This window comes from Pocillopora damicornis, chromosome 11 (genome assembly GCF_964200805.1).
Source record: "Pocillopora damicornis chromosome 11, jaPocDami1.2, whole genome shotgun sequence".
Taxonomy (NCBI): Eukaryota; Metazoa; Cnidaria; class Anthozoa; order Scleractinia; family Pocilloporidae; genus Pocillopora; species Pocillopora damicornis.
Genome location: NC_142680.1, coordinates 21,998,030 through 22,023,552, shown reverse-complemented (window position 1 = coordinate 22,023,552; position 25,523 = coordinate 21,998,030). Strand labels below are relative to the sequence as shown.

Genomic DNA, 25,523 nt, shown 5'->3' with positions numbered 1-25,523 from the left:
AGAGATGTTCGTGATCATCATAAACTGGATATGGATAAACTGTTGAAGTTTCATAACTGGGACAATGTTTATCAATGCGGAGATGTGAATGGAAAACTTAATCTTTTTTGTACCAAGATTAAGTCCATGTTTGATGAGTGTTTTCCGGGTATATCAGTACGTGTGTCTAATAGGGACCCCCCGTTCTTTTCTCCTCTAATCAAACATCTACTGGACCAACGGCGAAAATTGATTCGGCGAAGTAACATGTCAGGAAATTCTGTTTCGATTGAGATCCAAACTCTTCAAGAGAAAATCAACAAGTTGATCGGAGATAATCAAGTTCGAGCAGTTAAAGGGAATTTTGAGAAACATAGTGCAGGATCCAAATCTTGGTGGTCAACAGTCAATTCCCTGACAGGAAGGAAGTCTACCAACTCGCAAGTAAGCTCAATTATCTCCCCGAGCGAGATCAATAATTTTTTCTGTTCCATTAACACTGATCCCCTTTATAAACCCATTGACACTGTCACTATCCCGGAATCAAGCGAGATGCCTGTTTTAACGGTCTCCAGTGTTACCAGGAGTCTACTGAAATTAAAAAGAACTGCCTCTGGTCCAGATGGAATCCCGTACTGGTTTTGGAAAGAGTTTGCGTACGACCTCGCTCCTGTTGTTACCCATATTTTCAACTGTTCTTTGGAAAATCACATTGTGCCTGATCTTTGGAAATTGGCCGACATAACTCCCTTGCCTAAAGAGCCCAACTTTAAAAATTGCACACAGTTGCGGCCTATTTCGCTGACTAATGTAATAATGAGGGTTTTTGAACGTCTTGTATACAGACAAGAATTATCTCAATATATGAAGAACTTCATTAGCTTCGACCAGTTTGCATACCGCAAAGGCCACAATACGACAATGGCCTTAATTAAGTGTCAATATGCTTGGCTGAAATGGCTTGAGTCGGGTTTTGATTGTGCTAGAATCTTCTCTTTTGATTTCAGCAAAGCTTTTGATTCGGTCCCTCATGATATCCTCTGCTCTAAGTCGAAAACACTTGATATAAATCCATACGTGACCAATTGGATTATTAGTTTTTTACAGAACAGGAAACAAAGAGTTGTTGTTGATGCCATTGTCACGGACTATGTAAATATCAATAGAGGTGTCCCTCAGGGGACAGTTTTAGGCCCTATACTATTTTCTATTATGGTCAATGATATTAAGGCCATTCTACCAAATCAGAATTTACTTGTGAAATATGCTGATGATTTAACATTAAGTATTCCAGTAAAATCGCTGGCTAATAACGGCAATTTAGCAGCTGAGGAGGTCCGATCGATCGTCGCATGGACATCTGCTAATCGTATGCAACTAAACTTCAAGAAAACGTGGGAGATGCTTCTTAGAGGCAAATCCACTAAGGCCTTACCTGCTCCTCTGGTTTCTATAGAGCGTAAACCATGTCTGAAGTTGTTGGGTGTAACTTTTCAATCTGATCCGTGTAACTGGGATTTACATTTTGATAATATTATATCGAAAGCCAGTAGTCGTCTGTACATCTTACGTGTTTGTAAATTCTATGGACTGCCGCTGGATCATCTTCATCTTCTCTTTATCAGTCTTATTCTACCTATATTTACATATGCTGTAGAAGTATGGGGCTGCGCGTATTATCATAAGTATCTGAGTCGCATAGACAGGCTGTTCAAGAGAGCTTTTAAGCTTGGCTACTGTAAAGAGCTTTTTTCGATTGAAAATATTATTATTCTAAAAGATAAGAAGTTGTGGGCCAAGATCACCGACAGCGATTTTCCAACAGCTTTAGATGACCTTTTGCCACCAGAGCGAACAATGGATACGCTACGTAAGAGGCGCCATAATTATATTCTCCCGCTTGTCAGAACTGAACGTTTCAAAAGGACCTTTATTAATAGATGTTTGTTCTCTCATTAGTTATTCAGTTAGTAATTTAGTTAGTTTATTAGTTTTATACTTGCTGATTTCATATCATTGTAACTAAACACGTTTGTTGTTTAGAGTGCTTAATAAAGACTTATTATTATTATTATTATTATTATTATTATTTCGTCTCCGACAAAAGAAGAACGAAACTAAAAAAAAGTAAGAAATTACGTGTTCAAACAATTTTTCGCCTTTTCTTTTACATTCTTTATTTGTTCTCCCCCTTGCGCCAAACACATTTAAGTGATCGTCCTGGAAAAATTATAAAACAAAGTTCGTCTAAATTTTTCTTTGCTAACGTCTCGTCTGCGTAAAGAGAAGAAAAATAGTTTGGTTTCTAGCAAGCTTTCATGTATACAGCAGTGACTGAATTCTTCATGTCGTAATTCTCCTGGGCGACTAGTCATTCTCCTCCAGTAACCAGAGTTATATGGCTATGCTTAAGGGAAAATGATTATCTATTGATCGAGAACGAAAATGAAGGAATGGATACTTAAAAACTATCAACACTCGATAAAAATATTTAACAATTATTTGCCAAAGATGAAGTGAATATTCTTTAATAATTCCCGAGAGGAAGTCGAGGTTAAAACCTACACCTAGTTAAACCTACGTTAACAGCATTTATTATTTGTGAACCTAAGATCACTCTTGGTTGCTTGTTCAGCAACTCCAGCGTATCTTTCCAGCTCTCCAAACTTTCTGCTTGCATCGTATATTAATGACTGCACACTGACGCACGAAGCAATTGTTAAAATACCCGGTCAAAGATTAGGGAAAATTAGTTAACCACCACAGATACGCCGCCTCGTTTTAAGTTGGAAAAATTTTCGTTGTTTCAAAATAATTACTCTCTATAGATTAAACATTTTATTCCGGCTTCAAATCAGTCATTTCATTTATCAACGGAGGATTAGCTGAAAAAAAAAGCCAGAGGAAAGATTTAATCGTTAAAAGATGCGTCAATCCCTCCTTTAACAAGAGTTCTTTCCCAGATAATTTTCTTTCTGATCCTCTCTGATAATTTAGTACCTTGAAAATTTAACAAGAACATGTTCGTCGCAGCCAGCTGTTGATTTCAGTAAATAACGTTTCAGTTTAATTTCAAATTAGCACTGAAAGAGAATTCCCTTGACAAACACAAAGATGTGAACTATATTTTTTGTTTTACAATATGATATGGGCCTCCGAAGTCTTAAAAATCTATTTTACCACTTCTTCAATGGGTACATATACATGTTTTTAGGGCGATAATTAGATGGTATGGCATTGAAGCAAATTCTGAGCTCATGCGAAAGCTTTGAAAACGAATTAAAAAAAAAACGTTTGAGGAACCTTTGGACAACAGTTAATCGCTCGGAAATGGAGGAAATAAAATCCGTAAAACTCAGAGACAACCTAAAGATACACCAGCAACAAACTGAACATATGGTGACCTCTACACAATGATGCGAAACTTGTTTTCGCCGTTGTCATTATAACTTCAGCACATCGATCGATCTGTAAAAAAATTCCGTAACGAACAGAGATGGTCAATTTTATTTCATACACTTTCGTAACCTTCAGTTAAATGAACAAGTGACAGAAACTTCTTCACATAAGCTTCACGGATAATTTTCTAATCACAAAACAAACAAATTCAAGACTAAAACTGGACTGTCTCTTTTGGCAATATGGCGTCAACATCAAAGTCAAGCGCTTTCTTTTAATTATAGAAAAAATGAGTCAAATAATTTTCTCGTAATACATAACATCGGCCTCAAACACATTTCTTAAACTACTCTTCTGAGTTTTATCTGATGCCTTCATATTACCAAGAGGAGAAAACATGAAAGAAAATTGTTTGCATATCTTTTCTTCGACCATGACATCTTGTATTTAGCATAGCGGAAAGAAACTTTATTTTTTAAAACACATAGCTGTGGTTACCTAGTCTGTCGTTAAATTATTTTCAGAGATATAAAGACTATCGACAACGGCCTGCGCAACTATTTTATTGAGCCACTTATTTGGTTTTATCCAATAACTTATTTAACGACTGCGCTCTAACAATAATCGCGACTTAATGAGTCTGCTTTGAAAGTCTGAAGAACAACTCAAGAAAGACCTAACTCAGCAAAGTGCTTCTCTAATTGTCTGCTTCACTGCTTGTCTCACTTCACTAATCTTCCAGCAGTATAGGAACGGGTTTAACGTCGAGTTAAAGCAAAGTAAAATAACTGCTACTTTCCGTTTGACGACTGAGAGTAATGAATATTTTTTAGTATGAGCGATCACAATTGACACTGTACATACTGGTGCATAACAAACAACTAATGCTAACTGCACCCACAGTGCACTGTATACTGCCTTTCGGAATCGCGCCATATTCAGTGCATTTGTTTGGCTCGGCTGTTGATGATCTAGTACTTGTGCTTGGTGATTTTTGAGAGTGTGAAAAATCTTTGTGTACGATGCGAGTAATATTACCAGGCAAACTGATATAACTAGGCTGCTGTACAAAACGATTATACGGTGATCAAAAAATCCACATAAAGAGGCGACAAGGTTAAAAACCCAAAAGGTAGTTACAATAATATACGTGCGTTTCAAAGTTACAATCTGTTTGTATCTCAGTCCCAACAAAAGGGCGAGAAGTCTGTCCACGCTTACGGCTGTCATCGTCATCAAAGACACTAAAATAAATACATAGCCCGTGATGTTGGCTGCGTCCCTTGCGTATTGACAAAGGCTCCAGTGTTCTTGAAACACGGACATCCAACGTAGAGCCATGTGAGGCTGGGCAACAAGACCAACCAACAGATCAGTGGTTGCCAGACAACGATACAGGAGTTTGGACGGCGGATGCAGGGTAGATTCTTTGTAAAGGGCAACAAGGATGAGAGAATTTCCAGCAAATGCTGCAATGGAGAGGAGAATGTCAACCGCAACGAAGAAAATTGGTAGTTGTTGTTGAAGCCCACCCACCAAAGAGGGAGAGCATAGCAGTTCATGAAATGATTTTAAGTGACTTCTATCGCTACTGAAATTTGTTGTCGACATAATTCTGTCTTCGGCGTTTCTCTTGCGTCCTAGCTGACAGTCGCATAACAAATTTTCTGTTGAGTAAAAAGAATCAATTTTCCCGAGAACCTTTGGGTGCCTCTGTTATGAAATAGCAATTAACAGCAAATATAGAAATATCTGTTATTTCAGTGTTTTTACAATGCGGCAAAGAGTCGCTCTTTATCAGAATTAAATTCCATTATAATGTATGCTAATCAACGGTCCATATCTTTTGCGTTATGTTAAGACTTGAATTATTATCAGTGATGGAAAGCTAAAACTGCAAAAGCTCAAGCTGGCGATGGCAATTGTTGTAGGAGAAAAATTGAATTCGTGACAATCACCGAATGTACTACGTAGACTACACAACTATTTAAAATTAATGTACAGCCACACATACAAACTTGTTTCAAAATATTTGAAATTAAATGTTTATCTAATTGCGCTGTGTGGCTTTTTTTCTCTCCGGTTTGCATCCGACTAGAACTAAAAACAAAATAGTAACAAGATCAAGTTATTACGCCAGCAAACAATTTTCTGCAATTTCCTCTTTCACTTCAACTGTTGTCCTTCTTCTTTGGCCAGCAAATTTATATTGATTATCCCGGATAATGACGAACGAAAGATGGCCTTCTAGAACCTATCTGCAATTTGTTTGTTTCTAATGCCTTGTTCAAATTATGACGAGAAAATAATTTATTTCCATATCAAGTAAGTTTACATGTAAAGGGAAGTTTACATGTAAAGGGAAGTTATTCGGTTGTTGTTCAAGCGATACTCTTAAGCAATTAACAATTCTCCTTTGGTCATGACAATTAGTTTCCGATAATAAAGTAAACAGGGTAATTTTTTTATCGAGATGGAGAATAAGAGAATTGCTACGACAGATTCGGACTTGTATTAGGCCTCGTTTACGTGCCGGATTATGTTTCTTTCGACGTTCTACATATATGTAAATACCCGCAGTAGAATAAGTTTAATTTAAATTCAAATTAGTTTTAAAAGTTAATTCCCTTAACAAACACAAAGACGTCGGGTATATTTTTTTTGACGATATAATAAGGAAACTCTCTTTTGTCAGTTTGTGAGAGACATAGTAAGCAGCCTGTTTAGATATAATGTCATTATTTTGGGATGATGATCACTTGGAGAAATATTCCCTGTATGGTGGTAGATTATGAATTCCAAAAAGCTCGGTCGACTTTATTCTGTTTTCGTTTCCCGTTTCTTGTTATCATTGCAGCGAGAAAAATATTTCGTTAAGCCAGCAATTGTACAACGACGATAACTTAAACTCTATTTGCTTCATAGCAATCATCTAAAAGCTTCCTCACTATTATTTAATCGTTTAAATTACGTCAGATGATCGTCTGCTGTGTCAGAAAAGCCTTTTTTTGTGCCTAACTTGTCATATACACACGTATGAAATAAGAATAAGAGACAAATATTTAAACACATCTTTAAGATAATTTTTTTTTTATGTTGCAACAAACAATCCGCTTTATTTAGCCTGCGAGAAGGCACTCACTATAAAGGCTTCAATACGAGTTACTTCACCCGTGAATAAGTTTGAGGCTTTGAGTAACACGACTCGGGGGCGAAGGAACGCCGTGCCGCAGTGCTAATAATGGAACCTGAAACCATCGAAGGCTGATGTTTATACAACCTTGTTTTATTAATATAGGCTGTCAATCAATTTCAATAACATTTGTGTAAGGTTGAGCCTTGAATCGTTATCAGCCTCAGCAAGCTGAAAATAAAAGTTTATGCTAAGGATGTCAAACCTATGACAATCAGTCCAGTAATTTGAATTTGTACAACGATTCAAAATTAATGCATGGCAACAGATGATTTATTTAGGACATTTGAATGGAACTGTGTAATTAATAACGTTTTGTGGCTCTTTTACCTCCATTTCGTCTCCGACAAAAGAAGAAACGAAACAAAAAAAAAGCAAGAAATTACGTGTTCAAACAATTTTTCGCTTTTTCTTTTACATTCTTTATTTGTTCTCCCCTTTTGCCAAACACATTTAAGTGATTGTCCTGGAAAAATTATAAAACAAAGTTCGTCTAAATTTTTCTTTGCCAACGTCTTGTCCGCGTAAAGAGAAGAAAAAAGTTTGGTTTCTAGCAAACTTTCATGTATACAGCAGTGACTGAATTCTTCATGTCGTAATTCCCCTGGGCGACTAGTCATTCTCCTCCAGTAACCAGAGTTATATGGCTATGCTTAAGGGAAAATGATAATCTATTGATCGAGAACGAAAATGAAAGAATTGAATAGTTACTTAAAAACTATCAACACTCGATAAAAATATTTAACAATTATTTGCCGAAGATGAAGTGTATATTGTTGAATAATTCCCGAGGGGATGTCGAGGTTAAAACCTACACCTAGTTAAACCTACATTAACAGCATTTATTATTTGTGAACCTAAGATCACTCTTGGTTGCTTGTGAAGCAACTCCAGCGTATCTTTTAAGCTCTCCAAACTTCCTGCGTCCATCGTGCATATTAATGACCGCACACTGACGCACAAGCAATTGTCAAAAATACCCTGTCAAAGATTAGGAAAAATTAGTTAACCACCACAACCGCCTCGTTTTAAGTTGGAAAAATTTTCGTTTTTGCAAAATAATTACTCTCTATAGGTTAAACATTCTATTCCGGCTTCAAATCAGTCATTTCATTTACCAACGGAGGATTAGTTGAAAAAAAAGCCAGAGGAAAGATTTAATCGTTAAAAGATGCGTCAATCTCTCCTTTAACAGGAGTTTTTTCCCAGATAATTTTCTTTCTGATCCTCTCTGATAATTCAGTACCTTGAAAATTTAACAAGAACATGTTCGTCGCAGCCAGCTGTTGATTTCAGTAAGTAACCTTTCAGTTTAATTTCAAATTAGCGTTGAAAGTGAATTCCCTTGACAAACACAAAGACATGGGCTATATTTTTTTGTTTTATAATACGTTATGGGACTCCTAAGTCTTAAAAGATCGATATCATCACTTCTTTAACGGGTGAAATAAACATGTCGTTATTAGGGCGATAATTAGATGGTATAATATTGAAGCGAACTCTGAGCTCATACAAAAGCTTTGAAAACGACTGAATAAAAAAAAAAATTGGAACAGCAGTTAATCGCTCGGAAATGGAGGAAATAAATTCCGTAAAACTCACAGACAACTTAAGGATACACCAGCGACAAACTGGACATATAGTGATCTCTATACAAATGATGCGAAACTTGTTTTTCGCCGTTGCCAATATGATTTCAGAACATCGATGGATCTGTAAAAAAATTCTGTAATAAACAGAGATGGTCAATTTTATTCCGTATTCTTTCGTAACCTTCAGGTAAATATACAAGTAGCAAAAACTTCTTCACATAAGCTTTACGGATAATATTCTGATCACAAAACAAACAAATTGGACCGTCTCTTTTGGAAATATGGCGTCAACATCAACGTCAAGCGTTTCCTTTTAGTTACGAGTTTAATGAGTCGAAATAGTTTTATCGTAACACACAACATCGGCCTTAAGCACATTTCTTAAACTACTCTTTCAAGTTATATCTGATACCTTCATATTGCTAAGAGGAGAAAACATGAAAGTAAAATGTTTGCATATCTTTTCTTCGATTATGACATCTTGTTTTTTTTTAGCATGCGGCAAGAAACCATATTTTTGAAAACACATAGCTACGGTTACCTAGTCTGTCGTTAAATTTTTCTCAGAGATATAAAGACTTTCGACAACAGCCTGTGCAACTATTCTATTGAGCCACTTCTTTACTTTTATCCAAAAACGTACTTAACGACTTCTCTCAAATAATAATCGTGACTTAGGGATTCTGCTTTCAAAGTCTGAGGAACAACTCGAGGAATACCTAACTCAGCAAAGTGCTTCTCTAATTGTCTGCTTCACTGCCTCTCTCACTTCACTAATCTTCCAGCAGTAAAGGAACGGGTTTAACGTCGAGTTGAAGCAAAGTAAAATAAATGCTACTTCCCAGATGACGACTAGGAGAAATGAATATTTTTTGGTATGAGCGATCACAATATTCACTGTACACATTGGTGCATAACAAACAACTAATGCTAACTGCACCCACAGTGCACTGTATACTGCCTTTCTGAATCGCGCCGTGTTCAGTGTATTTGTTTGGCTCAGCTGTTGTTGATCTCGTACTTGTACTTGGTGATTTCTGAGAGTGCAAAAAATTTTTGTGTACGATGCGAATGATATTACCAGGCAAAGTAATATAACTAGGGAGCTGTACATAAAGATTATACCGTGATAAAAAAATCCACTTAATGAAGCGACAAGGGCAAAAACCCAAAAGGTAGTTACAATAATATACGTGCGCTTCAAAGTTACAATTTGCTTGTATCGCAGTCCCAACAACAGGGCGAGAAGTCTGTCCAAGCTTATGGCCGTCATCGTCATCAAAGACACTGAAAACAATACACAGGCTGTGATGTTGGCTGCGTCTCTTGCGTATCGACAAAGGCTCCAGTGTTCTTGAAACACGGACATCCAATATAGAGCACAGAGAGGCAGGGAAACAAGACCAACTAACAGATCAGTTGTTGCCAGACAACAATACAGGAGTTTGGACGGCGGATGCAGGGAAGATTTCTTGCGAAGTGCCACAAGGATAAGAAAATTTCCAGCAAATGCTGTGATGGAGAGGAGAATGTCAACCGCTAAGAAGCAAATTGATTGTTGTTGAAGCCCACCCACCAAAGAGGGAGAGCATAGCAGTTCTTCATATGATTTCGTGTGACTTCTACCGCTACTGAAATTTGTTGTCGACATAATTCTGTCTTCAGTGTTTCCCTTTTCTCATAGGTTTCTGTTCTTGCAACGAAAAATGACAGCAAGGATTACTGTAGCTTTACTTCCTAACTAACAATCGCATGCTGACTTACTCATTTAAAATGCATCAGGAAATTTTCGATTGGATCAAAAAAAAAATTTTTCCCGGGAACCTTTGGGTGCCTCTGTTATGAAATAGCAATAAAAGGCAATTATAGAAACATCTGTTATTTCAGTGTTTTTGCAGGGCGGCAAAGAGTCGCTCTTTATCAGAATTAAATTTCATTATAATGGGATGCAAATCAAGGGTCCATTCCTTTCGTGTGAAGTTGAGACTTGAATCATTATCAGCTACGGAAAGCTAAAAATGCAAAAGCTCACTCTGGTGATGTCAATTGTACTAGGAGAAAACTTGAATTTGTGACAATCACCCAATGTACTAGGTAGAAAACACAATTATTCAACTATGCAAACTTGTTTCAAAATATTTGAAATTAACTGTGTATCTACCTTCGCTTTGTGGGTTTTTTTTTTCTCTCCGTTTCGTATCCGACTAGAATTAACAATAAAACAGTAACAGGATCAAGTTATCCCTTTGGCAAAACATTTTCTGCAACTGTAAAAGGAAAGTTATTCAATTTTTGTCCCTGCGATTCTCTTGAGCAATTAACGATTCTACTTTGGTGATAACAGTTAGTTTCCAATTATGAAGTAGACAGGATAATTTATTAATCGAGATGGAAAATGAAGGGATGGGCGCTCAAAGCTTAACAACAGTCGATGAAAAATTTACAATTGTTCTAGGAGAGGCTTCGTCTTTACCAACTCTGACCCATATTTCAAACTCTCTAAGATTGTCTCGTGCTTTATATCGCACACTGAGGAACGAATAAATTGTTAAGATGACACCTGCTTGCCACGACAGATTCGGACTTGCATTAGGCCTAGTTTACATGATTACGTTTGTTTCGACGTTATACATATAAGTAAATACCCGTTTTTAAAAACCTTTCAAATTTGAAAATAAATATCAAATAAATTTATCTTTTCTTTTCTCATCAAAAAAAGACACCGTGATGAGAAAAGAAAATACACACACACACACACACACACACACACACACACACACACATATATATATATATATATATATATATATATATATATATATATATATATACATAGACCATTTAATATATTTTTTTCAAATAGCAGCATTTTCGAATATATAAACCTTTTTTTCGAAAATGCTGCTATTTGAAAAGATATATTAAGTGGTAAATGTTTATATTTATATATTAACTTTAGATCCATTGTTTTGTTTTCGGACGGGAAAATTGCTGATAGACAAACCAACAACTCATCCAAATCTTTTATATAGAGTAAGTGTTTATCCAGAAAATTTTCAATTTCTGCAGCTGATCAAACTACTAAAAGCGTTTGTGTGGGTTGCGACAAGTTTTTAGTCTCAAAGGTATTCAGTTTTAACAAATTAGCACTAAAAGGTAATTTCGTTGACAAATAAATAGACATCGGCTATACTACTGTTTGACAATACTATAGAAGAAATTTTTTTTCACCTTTTGAAATGATGAAATACGCAGTACATTAAGATAAGATCTCATATAGGTGTCCATTATTAAATTGAAATATTCTCCCTTTATTGAAGACAGTACTAAACAATAACGAGGATAAGTTAGCCTATGTGACCCTATGATGTAGTTTTCTTTCTTCCTACGTCTACGTTAGTGAGATAACAAAAGTGTTTTTGTATCAAGAAAGCTCTCATGTAAACGGCAGGTAATTTTGCGATGCTCTGGGGCAATTGTCAAAATTCTCCTTTTAGTCACAACGGTTACATCTTAATACTGAAGTGAAGAAAACAATTTATAAGTGGTGGTCGAAAATCAATGGACGTATTCTAAGGAATTATCAAAACTCGCCGCACAGTTCTTCAATTCTGCCTTCATCAGCAACATTTACTTCAAACTCCCTCACTAGCGTTTACTCTTTGAAAAGACTACTGACAAAAGCTCGACATACAACGATTCTGCTGAACTTCTTATTTCCTCCTCTTAAGTAATAATATCTTTGACGAGCGCTCCCTAATAATAATCGTGACTTAATGAAAGTCTTACAAGACCAAACCGAGGAGGAGGTAACGCTACGGACAGCAAAGTGCTTCTCTGATTGTCTGTTTTACTGTTTGTCTTACTTCACTAATTTTCCAGCAGTAAAGAACGGATATAACTTCAAGTTAGAGTAAAGTAAGACAACTGATGTTCTCCATATAACGACTAGGTGTGACTGATATGTTTTACTATAGATTGGTGCGCAACAAACAACTAACGTTAACTGCACCCGCAGTGCACTATACACGGCCCCTCTGTATCGCGCCGACCGACTAGCGACTGCATCTGAACCAGTAAACAGTGTGTGTCAACCCTTTAACTCCCAGATCAAATTTGTAAGTCTCCTTAGTATCAGTCATACAATTCTTATAATGTTAGTCCAGAGAATATAGTATTGGATCAAATAATTTAAAATTAATGTACAGCCACACATACAAACTTGTTTCAAAATATTTGAAATTAAATGTTTATCTAATTGCCCTGTGTGGCTTTTTTTCTGTCCGTTTCGTATCCGACTAGAACTAAAAACAAAATAGTAACAAGATCAAGTTATTACGCCAGCAAACAATTTTCTGCAATTTCCTCTTTCTCTTCAACTGTTGTCCTTCTTCTTTGGCCAGCAAATTTATATTGATTATCCCGGATAATGACGAACGAAAGATGGCCTTCTAGAACCTATCTGCAATTTGTTTGTTTCTAATGTCTTGTTCAAATTATGACGAGAAAATAATTTATTTCCATATCAAGTAAGTTTACATGTAAAGGGAAGTTATTCGGTTGTTGTTCAGGCGATACTCTTGAGCAATTAACAATTCTCCTTTGGTCATGACAATTAGTTTCCAATAATAAAGTAAACAGGGTAATTTTGTTATCGAGATGGAGAATAAGAGAATTGCCGGTTTATTTAGATATAATGTCATTATTTTGGGATGATGATCACTTGGAGAAATATTCCCTGTATGGTGGTAGATTATGAATTCCAAAAAACTCGGTCGACTTTATTCTGTTTTCGTTTCCCGTTTCTTGTCATGATTGCAGCGAGAAAAATATTTAGTTAAGGCAGCAATTGTACAACGACGATCACTTAAACCCTATTTGCTACATAGCAATCATGTAAAAGCTTCCTCACTATTATTTAATCGTTAAAATACGTCAGATGATCGTCTGCTGTGTCAAAAAAGTCTTTTTTTGTGCCTAACTTGTCATATAAATCACCTATGAAATAAGAATAAGAGACAAATATTTAAACACATCTTTAAGATAATTTTTTTTCATGTTGCAACAAACAATCCGCTTTATTTAGCCTGCGAGAAGGCACTCACTATAAAGGCTTCAATACGAGTTACTTTGCCCGTGAATAAGTTTGAGGCTTCGAGTAACACGACTCGGGGGCGAAGGAACGCCGTGCCGCAGTGCTGATAATGAAACCTGAAACCATCGAAGGGCGATGTTTATACAACCTTGTTTTATTAATATAGGCTGTCAATCAAATTTCAATATCATTTGTGTAAGGTTGAGCCTTGAATCGTTATCGGCCTCAGCAAGCTGAAAATAAAAGTTTAAGCTAAGGATGTCAAACCTATGACAATCAGTCCAGTAATTTGAATTTGTACAACGATTCAAAATTAATGCACGGCTACAGATGATTTATTTAGGACATTTGAATGCAACTGTGTAATTAGTAACGTTTTGTGGCTCTTTTACCTCCATTTCGTCTCCGACAAAAGAAGAACGAAACTAAAAAAAAGCAAGAAATTACGTGTTCAAACAATTTTTCGCCGTTTATCTTACATTCTTTATTTGTTCTCCCCCTTTCGCCAAACACATTTAAGTGATTCTCCTGGAAAAATTATAAAACAAAGTTCGTCTAAATTTTTCTTTGCTAACGTCTCGTCTGCGTAAAGAGAAGAAAAATAGCTTGGTTTCAAGCAAGCTTTCATGTATACAGCAGTGACTGAATTCTTCATGTCGTAATTCCCCTGGGCGACTAGTCATTCTCCTCCAGTAACCAGAGTTATATGGCTATGCTTAAGGGAAAATGATTATCTATTGATCGAGAACGAAAATGAAGGAATGGATACTTAAAAACTATCAACACTCGATAAAAATATTTAACAATTATTTGCCAAAGATGAAGTGAATATTGTTGAATAATTCCCAAGAGGAAGTCGAGGTTAAAACCTACACCTAGTTAAACGTACGTTAACAGCATTTATTATTTGTGAACCTAAGATCACTCTTGGTTGCTTGTTCAGCAACTCCAGCGTATCTTTCCAGCTCTCCAAACTTCCTGCGTGCATCGTATATTAATGACCGCACACTGACGCACGAAGCAATTGTTAAAATACCCGGTCAAAGATTAGGGAAAATTAGTTAACCACCACAGATACGCCGCCTCGTTTTAAGTTGGAAAAATTTTCGTTGTTTCAAAATAATTACTCTCTATAGATTAAACATTTTATTCCGGCTTCAAATCAGTCATTTCATTTATCAACGGAGGATTAGCTGAAAAAAAAGCCAGAGGAAAGATTTAATCGTTAAAAGATGCGTCAATCCCTCCTTTAACAAGAGTTCTTTCCCAGATAACTTTCTCTCTGATCCTCTCTGATAATTTAGTACCTTAAAAATTTAACAAGAACATGTTCGTCGCAGCCAGCTGTTGATTTCAGTAAATAACGTTTCAGTTTAATTTCAAATTAGCACTGAAAGAGAATTCCCTTGACAAACACAAAGACGTGAACTATATTTTTTGTTTTACAATATGATATGGGCCTCCTAAGTCTTAAAAATCTATTTTACCACTTCTTCAATGGGTACATATACATGTTTTTAGGGCGATAATTAGATGGTATGGCATTGAAGCAAATTCTGAGCTCATACAAAAGCTTTGAAAACGAATTTAAAAAAAAACGTTTGAGGAACCTTTGGACAACAGTTAATCGCTCGGAAATGGAGGAAATAAAATCCGTAAAACTCAGAGACAACCTAAAGATACACCAGCAACAAACTGAACATATGGTGACCTCTACACAATGATGCGAAACTTGTTTTCGCCGTTGTCATTATAACTTCAGCACATCGATCGATCTGTAAAAAAATTCCGTAACGAACAGAGATGGTCAATTTTATTTCATACACTTTCGTAACCTTCAGTTAAATGAACAAGTGACAGAAACTTCTTCACATAAGCTTCACGGATAATTTTCTAATCACAAAACAAACAAATTCAAGACTAAAACTGGACTGTCTCTTTTGGCAATATGGCGTCAACATCAACGTCAAGCACTTTCTTTTAATTATAGAAAAAATGAGTCAAATAATTTTCTCGTAATACATAACATCGGCCTCAAACACATTTCTTAAACTACTCTTCTGAGTTTTATCTGATGCCTTCATATTACCAAAAGGAGAAAACATGAAAGAAAATTGTTTGCATATCTTTTCTTCGACCATGACATCTTGTATTTAGCATAGCGGAAAGAAACTTTATTTTTTAAAACACATAGCTGTGGTTACCTAGTCTGTCGTTAAATTATTTTCAGAGATATAAAGACTATCGACAACAGCCTGCGCAACTATTTTATTGAGCCACTTATTTGGTTTTATCCAATAACTTATTTAACGACTGCGCTCTAACGATAATCGTGACTTAATGAGTCTGCTTTGAAAGTCTGAAGAACAACTCAAGAAAGACCTAACTCAGCAAAGTGCTTCTCTAATTGTCTGCTTCACTGCTTGTCTCACTTCACTAATCTTCCAGCAGTATAGGAACGGGTTTAACGTCGAGTTAAAGCAAAGTAAAATAACTGCTACTTTCCGTGTGACGACTGAGAGTAATGAATATTTTTTAGTATGAGCGATCACAATTGACACTGTACATACTGGTGCATAACAAACAACTAATGCTAACTGCACCCACAGTGGACTGTATACTGCCTTTCGGAATCGCGCCATATTCAGTGCATTTGTTTGGCTCGGCTGTTGTTGATCTAGTACTTGTGCTTGGTGATTTTTGAGAGTGTGAAAAATCTTTGAGTACGATGCGAGTAATATTACCAGGCAAACTGATATAACTAGGGTGCTGTACAAAACGATTATACGGTGATCAAAAAATCCACATAAAGAGGCGACAAGGTTAAAAACCCAAAAGGTAGTTGCAATAATATACGTGCGTTTCAAAGTTACAATCTGTTTGTATCTCAGTCCCAACAAAAGGGCGAGAAGTCTGTCCACGCTTACGGCTGTCATCGTCATCAAAGACACTAAAATAAATACATAGCCCGTGATGTTGGCTGTGTTCCTTGCGTATTGACAAAGGCTCCAGTGTTCTTGAAACACGGACATCCAACGTAGAGCCATGTGAGGCTGGGCAACAAGACCAACCAACAGATCAGTGGTTGCCAGACAACGATACAGGAGTTTGGACGGCGGATGCAGGGAAGATTCTTTGTAAAGGGCAACAAGGATGAGAGAATTTCCAGCAAATGCTGTAATGGAGAGGAGAATGTCAACCGCAACGAAGCAAATTGGTAGTTGTTGTTGAAGCCCACCCACCAAAGAGGGAGAGCATAGCAGTTCATAAAATGATTTTAAGTGACTTCTATCGCTACTGAAATTTGTTGTCGACATAATTCTGTCTTCGGCGTTTCTCTTGCGTCCTAGCTGACAGTCGCATAACAAATTTTCTGTTGAGTAAAAAGAATCAATTTTCCCGAGAACCTTTGGGTGCCTCTGTTATGAAATAGCAATTAAAAGCAAATATAGAAACATCTGTTATTTCAGTGTTTTTACAGTGCGGCAAAGATTCGCTCTTTATCAGAATTAAATTCCATTATAATGGATGCTAATCAACGGTCCATATCTTTTGCGTTATGTTAAGACTTGAATTAGTATCAGTGATGGAAAGCTAAAACTGCAAAAGCTCAAGCTGGCGATGGCAATTGTTGTAGGAGAAAAATTGAATTCGTGACAATCACCGAATGTACTACGTAGACTACACAACTATTTAAAATTAATGTACAGCCACACATACAAACTTGTTTCAAAATATTTGAAATTAAATGTTTATCTAATTGCCCTGTGTGGCTTTTTTTCTGTCCGTTTCGTATCCGACTAGAACTAAAAACAAAATAGTAACAAGATCAAGTTATTACGCCAGCAAACAATTTTCTGCAATTTCCTCTTTCACTTCAACTGTTGTCCTTCTTCTTTGGCCAGCAAATTTATATTGATTATCACGGATAATGACGAACGAAAGATGGCCTTCTAAAACCTATCTGCAATTTGTTTGTTTCTAATGTCTTGTTCAAATTATGACGAGAAAATAATTTATTTCCATATCAAGTAAGTTTACATGTAAAGGGAAGTTATTCGGTTGTTGTTCAAGCGATACTCTTGAGCAATTAACAATTCTCCTTTGGTCATGACAATTAGTTTCCGATAATAAAGTAAACAGGGTAATTTTGTTATCGAGATGGAGAATAAGAGAATTGCTACGACAGATTCGGACTTGTATTAGGCCTCGTTTACGTGCCGGATTATGTTTCTTTCGACGTTCTACATATATGTAAATACCCGCAGTAGAATAAGTCTAATTTAAATTCAAATTAGTGTTAAAAGTTAATTCCCTTAACAAACACAAAGACGTCGGGTATATTTTTTTTGACGATATAATAAGGAAACTCTCTTTTGTCAGTTTGTGAGAGACATAATAAGCAGCCTATTTAGATATAATGTCATTATTTTGGGATGATGATCACTTGGAGAAATATTCCCTGTATGGTGGTAGATTATGAATTCCAAAAAGCTCGGTCGACTTTATTCTGTTTTCGTTTCCTGTTTCTTGTCATGATTGCAGCGAGAAAAATATTTCGTTAAGGCAGCAATTGTACAACGATGATAACTTAAACTCTATTTGCTAGATAGCAATCATCTAAAAGCTTCCTCACTATTATTTAATCGTTTAAATTACGTCAGATGATCGTCTGCTGTGTCAGAAAAGCCTTTTTTTGTGCCTAACTTGTCATATACACACGTATGAAATAAGAATAAGAGACAAATATTTAAAGACATCTTTAAGATAATTTTTTTTCATGTTGCAACAAACAATCCGCTTTATTTAGCCTGCGAGAAGGCACTCACTATAAAGGCTTCAATACGAGTTACTTCGCCTGTGAATAAGTTTGAGGCTTTGAGTAACACGACTCGGGGGCGAAGGAACGCCGTGCCGCAGTGCTGATAATGGAACCTGAAACCATCGAAGGCCGATGTTTATACAACCTTGTTTTATTAATATAGGCTGTCAATCAAATTTCAATAACATTTGTGTAAGGTTGAGCCTTGAATCGTTATCGGCCTCAGCAAGCTGAAAATAAAAGTTTATGCTAAGGATGTCAAACCTATGACAATCAGTCCAGTAATTTGAATTTGTACAACGATTCAAAATTAATGCATGGCAACAGATGATTTATTTAGGACATTTGAATGCAACTGTGTAATTAGTAACGTTTTGTGACTCTTTTACCTCCATTTCGTCTCCGACAAAAGAAGAAACGAAACAAAAAAAAAGCAAGAAATTACGTGTTCAAACAATTTTTCGCCGTTTATTTTACATTCTTTATTTGTTCTCCCCCTTTCGCCAAACACATTTAAGTGATTGTCCTGGAAAAATTATAAAACAAAGTTCGTCTAAATTTTTCTTTGCTAACGTCTCGTCTGCGTAAAGAGAAGAAAAATAGTTTGGTTTCTAGCAAGCTTTCATGTCTACAGCAGTGACTGAATTCTTCATGTCGTAATTCCCCTGGGCGACTAGTCATTCTCCTCTAGTAACCAGAGTTATATGGCTATGCTTAAGGGAAAATGATTATCTATTGATCGAGAACGAAAATGAAGGAATGGATACTTAAAAACTATCAATACTCGATAAAAATATTTAATAATTATTTGCCGAAGATGAAGTGAATATTGTTGAATAATTCATGAGAGGAAGTCGAGATTAAAACCTACACCTAGTTAAACCTACATTAACAGCATTTATTATTTGTGAACCTAAGATCACTCTTGGTTGCTTGTTGAGCAACTCCAGTGTATCTTTCAAGCTCTCTAAACTTCCTGCGTGCATCGTATATTAATGACCGCACACCGACGCATGAAGCAATTGTTAAAAATACCCTGTCAAAGATTAGGAAAAATTAGTTAACCACTACAGATACGCCGCCTCGTTTTAAGTTGAAAAAAATTTCGTTTTTGCAAAATAATTACTCTCTATAGATTAAACATTTTATTCCGGCTTCAAATTAGTCATTTCATTTACCAATGGAGGATTAGCTGACAAAAAAGCCAGAGGAAAGATTTAATCGTTAAAAGATGCGTCAATCCCTCCTTTAACAAGAGTTCTTTCCCAGGGAATTTTCTTTCTGATCCTCTCTGATAATTTAGTACCTTGTAAATTTAATAAGAACATGTTCATCGCAACCAGCTGTTGATTTCAGTAAATAGAGTTTCAGTTTAATTTCAAATTAGCACCGAAAGGGAATTCCCTTGACAAACACAAAGACGTGAACTATATTTTTTGTTTTACAATATGATATGGGACTCCTAAGTCTTAAAAAATCTATTTTATAACTTCTTCAATGGGTACATATGCATGTTTTTAGGGCGATAATTAGATGGTATGGCATTGAAGCAAATTCTGAGCTCATACAAAAGCTTTGAAAACGAATTTAAAAAAAAAAACGTTTGAGGAACTTTTGGACAGCAGTTAATCGCTCTGAAATGGAGGAAATAAAATCCGTAAAACTCAGAGACAACCTAAAGATACACCAGCAACAAACTGAACATATGGTGACCTCTACACAATGATGCGAAACTTGTTTTCGCCGTTTTCATTATAACTTCAGCACATCGATCGATCTGTAAAAAAATTCCGTAACGAACAGAGATGGTCAATTTTATCTTATACACTTTCGTAACCTTCAGTTAAATGAACAAGTAACAGAAACTTTTTCACATAAGCTTCACAGATAATTTTCTGATCACAAAACAAACAAATTCAAGACTAAAATTGGACTGTCTCTTTTGGCAATATGGCGTCAACATCAACGTCAAGCGCTTTCTTTTAATTATAGAAAAAATGAGTCGAAATAATCTTCTCGTAATACACAACATCGGCTTCAAACACATTTCTTAGACTACTTCTCTAAGTTTTCTCTGATGCCTTCATATTACCAAGAGGAGAAAACATGAAAGAAAATTGTTTGCATATCTTTTCTTCGACCATGACATCTTGTATTTTAGCATAGCAGCAAGAAACTTTATTTTTTAAAACACATAGCTGGGGTTACCTAGTCTGTCGTTAAATTATTTTCAGAGATATAAAGACTATCGACAACAGCCTGCGCAACTATTTTATTGAGCCACTTATTTGGTTTTATCCAATAACTTATTTAACGACTGCGCTCTAACAATAATGGTGACTTAATGAGTCTGCTTTGAAAGTCTGAGGAACAACTCGAGGACTCCTAACTCAGCAAAGTGCTTCTCTAATTGTCTGCTTCACTGCTTGTCTCACTTCACTAATCTTCCAGCAATAAAGAAACGGGTTTAACGTCGAGTTAAAGCAAAGTAAAATAACTGCTACTTTCCAGATGACGACTGAGAGTAATGAATACTTTTTAGTATGAGCGATCACAATATCAACTGTCCATATTGGTGCATAACAAACAACTAATGCTAACTGCACCCACAGTGCACTGTACACTGCCTTTCGGAATCGCGCCATGTTCGGTGCATTTGTTTGGCTCGGCTGTTGTTGATCTAGTACTTGTGCTTGGTGATATTTGAGAGTGTGAAAAATCTTTGTGTACGATGCGAGAGATATTACCAGGCAAACTGATATAACTAGGCTGCTGTACAAAACGATTATACGGTGATCAAACAATCCACATAAAGAGGCGACAAGGTTAAAAACCCAAAAGGTAGTTACAATTATATACGCGCGTTTCAAAGTTACAATCTGTTTGTATCTCAGTCCCAGCAACAGGGCGAGAAGTCTGTCCACGCTTACGGCTGTCATCGTCATCAAAGACACTAAAATAAATGCATAGCCCGTGATGTCGGCTGCGTCCCTTGCGTATTGACAAAGGCTCCAGTGTTCTTGAAACACGGACATCCAACGTAGAGCCATGTGAGGCTGGGCAACAAGACCAACCTACAGATCAGTGGTTGCCAGACAACGATACAGGAGTTTGGACGGCGGATGCAGGGAAGAATCTTTGTAAAGGGCAACAAGGATGAGAGAATTCCCAACAAATGCTGAGATGGAGAGGAGAATGTCAACCGCTACGAAGCAAATTGGTAGTTGTTGTTGAAGCCCACCCACCAAAGAGGGAGAGCATAGCAGTTCATAAAATGATTTCGTGTGACTTCTATCGCTACTGAAATTTGTTGTCGACATAATTCTGTCTTCGGCATTTCTCTTGCGTCCTAGCTGACAGTCGCATAACAATTTTCTATTGAGTAAAAAGAATCAATTTTCCCGAGAACCTTTGGGTACCTCTGTTCTGAAATAGCAATTAAAAGCAAATATAGAAACATCTGTTATTTCAGTGATTTACAGCGCGGCAAAGAGTCGCTCTTTACCAGAATCAAATTCCATTGTAATGAGATTCTTATCAACGGTCCATATCTTTTACGTTAAGTTAAGCTTGAATCATTATCAGCTACGGACAGCAAAGTGCTGCTCTTATTGTCTGTTTTACTGCTTGCCTTACTTCCCCAATTTTCCAGCAATAAAAGACGGATATAACTTCAAGTTAAAGTAAAATAAGACAACTGATACTCTCTATATAACGACAAAAAGCGATTAATATGTGTTACTAGTGATTGGTGCGCAACAAGCAACTAACGCTAAGTGAACCCGCAGTGCACTGTACACAGCCTCTCTGTGTCGCGCCAACCGAATAGCGACTGCATCGTAACCAGTAAACAGTGTGTGTTAACCCTTTAACTCCCAGACCAAATTTGTAATTCTCCTTAGTATCAGTCATACAATTCTCATAATGTTAGTCCAGAGAATATATTATTGGATCAAATAATTATCCCCAAATGGAGATTTATCTTGATTCTCACCTCTTATCTGGTTAATTTTGTATTGATTTTGTAAGGAGAAATTCTGTCTTGGTCACTCATGGGAGTTAAAGGGTTAATTAAGATATGAAGCTCGCAGGAAGCTGAGGAGACATCATCAAGCCATGACACCCTCGGCCTCGTTTTGAGTACGAAATTTAATCAAATACTTAATTATTCATTTCGTAACATATTTACTTTTCTTTCGACTGTACGTCATTTGTTTTAACTTTTAATCCGTTATTTTATTCATCGATGATGAAATAGCTGAGAAGCAAACCACACGAGTGCCTTCATTGTTAAATAAATGCAACAACTTATTTGATTCTTGTGTAAAGTTCTTTTTCCGCCAATTCTTCTTCGCATTTATCTCTTCTTTAATTATTCCGAATAGCGACTGCAGCTTGACTAGTAAACAGTAATAAATGGACAACACAGCGGTCAAATGATTACGCATGCGCTTTAAGATGGATAATTTGCTATTGTAAACATTGAGAATCTAAATGATTTGTAGTTTTTCGCAGTTCCTTGAAAGTTCAAAGTTTCTAAGGCCCAGACTAATACACATTGTTGTTCTAGACTTAACCCATGCTGTGATAGTTTACACTATCGTACTTTCTTGTACACTTTCCTTGGAGGCGTGATGGAGTCGTAAGCTTGGCCGTGCTGGCGAGGGTAAAAGAAAAGTTCTGTCTTTTGCCTTTATCGCCGTAATAAAGCGTCTGCGTTAAAAATAAGTTGGGATATATATAAAATAAGACCAAGATTTAAGCTTTCTCGGAAATCCCTCTTTCCATTGTTTTACGCATTCAATTTGAAATAGTTAGGAGTTTAACCTCTCCTTCTTCACTTTACGCATTAAACGCGTTTGAAAATCCTTCGTATTCTTTTCAAAACGCGTGCATGCGCAGTGTTTGACCGCTGTGTTTAAATTGGCCGCTATTAGCTGTTTACCTCAATCAGTAAAATTTACTTCGAGTACAAATTAATTAGCACTAAGGTCAAATCCCTTGGCGAACATGAAGACTAAGCTAAATTGCTGTTTTTAATACAACAAAGGAACTCAACTGCCATTTTTTTAAGTAGCGAAATAAGCAGTATGTATGTACTTTAGTGTTAACAACTGAGTTGAAAACGCTCTGACGAAGGGCTAACGCTCGAAACGTCAGCTTTTTTACCTTTTACGGTGGCTAATTTACGTTTTCAACTCAGTTGTTAACACTAAATTACCTGCTATACTCTCCCACCGACGCAGTACCACGATTTCTTTAGAGATTTACCCCTTCATTCAGTATGTATGCGCTGCTATTTCTATGCCCGATAATCAATTGGAAACATTCTCGCTGTATTTTGGTTAATTCTGAATTCAATAAAACTTCATGAAACGACTTGAAAGAAATGTAAGGGAAAGTTTGGGACAGTTAATCGCTCGGAAATGTTAAACATAGAATCAAAATCACGTGGAGACAGCTAAACAATACACCAGGAACAAACTAAATATAAAGCGACCCTTTCGATCGAATATTTTTAAAAGTCGATAATTTCTTTCATTCAATATTCCCTTTTCCCCTTCAGCATATAATTTCAGCAAAAAGATGAATATGAAAGAGAACTTTGTAATAATTGTTCTTTCTTCAATTTTGTTCCTTACGCTTTCCTATAATAACAAACCTGAGAGTATGATCATGCGCGCGCATATCTTTCCTTAAATTATGAATTGATCTATTCATGATAATTTGTGGTAGCATTAAAAACATTTTTAAAAGTTTATGGTTACCGTTTCCATTGTCTTCCCCGGCTTTAGCTATTAAGGTGCGAAAAATTCAAATGTAAGACCTCGAGCAAACATATACATATCTGATTGACGAGCTTCCTTATCAGTCAGTTTTGACTGAAAGTACCAGTACGATCGGGTAAAACTCGAGATGGTCTAACCCCAAGGACAGCAAAGTGCTTGTCTGATTGTCTGCTTCATTTCTTGTCTTACTTCCCTTATCTTCCAGCAGTAAAGAAACGGGTTTAACGTCGAGTTAAAGTAAACCAAGACAATGGTTATTCCCCTTAGGATGACCAAGTGCGATGAATGTGTTTTACTATGTGCAATCGCGGTTACCACGATAAAGAATGGTGCAAAACAAACAAACATGCTAACTTCACCCACAGTGCACTCTACACTGCTTTTCTGTATTGAGCTATGTTCAGTACATTAAGTTGGCTCGGCTGTTGTTAAACGGGATCTGCCTGAACTTGATGATATCTGAGAGTGCGAAAAATATTTGTTTATGATGCGAGTGAAATAACCAAGCAAAGTGGTACAGTTATGAGACGGTGCAAAAGAATTATACGGTCATCAAGTAAAGCGCATAAAGAAGAGACAAGAGACAAAATCCAGATGGTAGCTACAATGATATATGTGCGCTTCAAAGTTACAATTTGTTTGTACCTCAGCCCCAACAATAGGGCGAGATGTCTGTCCACCCTTATCGCCCTCATCGTCATCAAAGGCACTAAGAACAATACAGAGCCCGTGATGTAGGCTGCGTTAAATGCGTATCGACGAAGGCTCCAGTGTTCCTGAACCAAAGACATCCGATAAGTTGCATAGAGAGGCAGGGCAACAAGACCAACCAACAGGTCAGTTGTTGCCAGAGAACGGTACAAGAGTTTGGACGGTCGGTGGAGGGAAGACTCCTTGTGAAGGGCAACAATGATGAGATAATTTGTAAGGAATGCTGTGATGGAGAGGAGAATGTGCACTGCTGAGAAAAAAGTAAATATTTCATGTAATCCACCTCCAAAAGATGAGGTGCATAACAGTTCTACAAATGTTTTCGTCTGTGTTCCACTCCTAGTGAACTTTGTTGTCGACATTGTTCTGTAATCGTTTCCTTTTTCTTGTACTGAGGCAACTGGCAATGAGAAATATTTCGTTTAAACACCCCAAGCTGTGCAACGATGACTGAACCTTCCTTCAATAAACACATAGAGACTTCCTCATCAGCGTTTGCTTGTTCAAAGTGCGTAAACAAATTGTCTGTTGTGCCAAAGAGTTGATTGCTTTTTTCCGGAACCCCTCAGATTTAAGCTTCTTTTTAATATTAGAATTCATTTACATTTTAATGGTTTGATGCAAAATTTTATACAGATGATATGGACACTTGACTAGCTCTCTATCGATGAAAGATCATTAGGAAACGTGACCAAAATAGGAACAAATGAGCTTTAAGAGTCAAACGTACAGACAGACATCTTTGATACTATTAGTATTTCACAATTATTTTAAACGTCGTCTTCTCGGGTAGAAATTCACCTTTAGCTGAGTGGAGAAGATGGAGTCTTACGTTTAATCTCGGAAAATTGGAAGTTTTGGAAAGAATTAATTAAGAAAAGGAAAGTGTTTATTTAAATCCATACACCCCCTTACACAATGTTTGTTATTATCAATGACATTT

The 25,523-nt window shown here is 36.5% G+C and overlaps 3 protein-coding genes and 2 pseudogenes across 4 annotated transcripts; all 5 read right to left on the bottom strand.

Annotated features, from left to right (window-relative positions):
- Positions 1–3,944: 3,944 nt before the first annotated feature.
- On the bottom strand, positions 3,945–4,989 carry LOC149038268 (adrenocorticotropic hormone receptor-like). The gene has a single exon (XM_089187992.1). It carries the CDS (start codon positions 4,987–4,989, stop codon positions 4,060–4,062), a length of 930 nt encoding a protein of 309 aa, XP_089044118.1. The 3' UTR covers positions 3,945–4,059.
- A 3,678-nt stretch (positions 4,990–8,667) lies between these two features.
- LOC149038267 (melanocyte-stimulating hormone receptor-like) lies at positions 8,668–9,814 on the bottom strand. The gene has a single exon (XM_089187214.1). It carries the CDS (start codon positions 9,812–9,814, stop codon positions 8,888–8,890), a length of 927 nt encoding a protein of 308 aa, XP_089043340.1. The 3' UTR covers positions 8,668–8,887.
- Positions 9,815–15,411: 5,597 nt separating this feature from the next.
- LOC149038266 (adrenocorticotropic hormone receptor-like) lies at positions 15,412–16,608 on the bottom strand. The gene has a single exon (XM_089187725.1). The coding sequence runs from the start codon at positions 16,573–16,575 to the stop codon at positions 15,646–15,648; it is 930 nt and encodes a 309-aa protein (XP_089043851.1). The 5' UTR covers positions 16,576–16,608; the 3' UTR covers positions 15,412–15,645.
- Positions 16,609–20,337: 3,729 nt separating this feature from the next.
- On the bottom strand, positions 20,338–21,400 carry LOC149038265 (melanocyte-stimulating hormone receptor-like; annotated as a pseudogene). Its single transcript, XR_016181064.1, has one exon. The product of XR_016181064.1 is annotated as a melanocyte-stimulating hormone receptor-like (transcript).
- A 2,601-nt stretch (positions 21,401–24,001) lies between these two features.
- LOC149038264 (melanocyte-stimulating hormone receptor-like) lies at positions 24,002–25,035 on the bottom strand (annotated as a pseudogene).
- Positions 25,036–25,523: the final 488 nt, after the last annotated feature.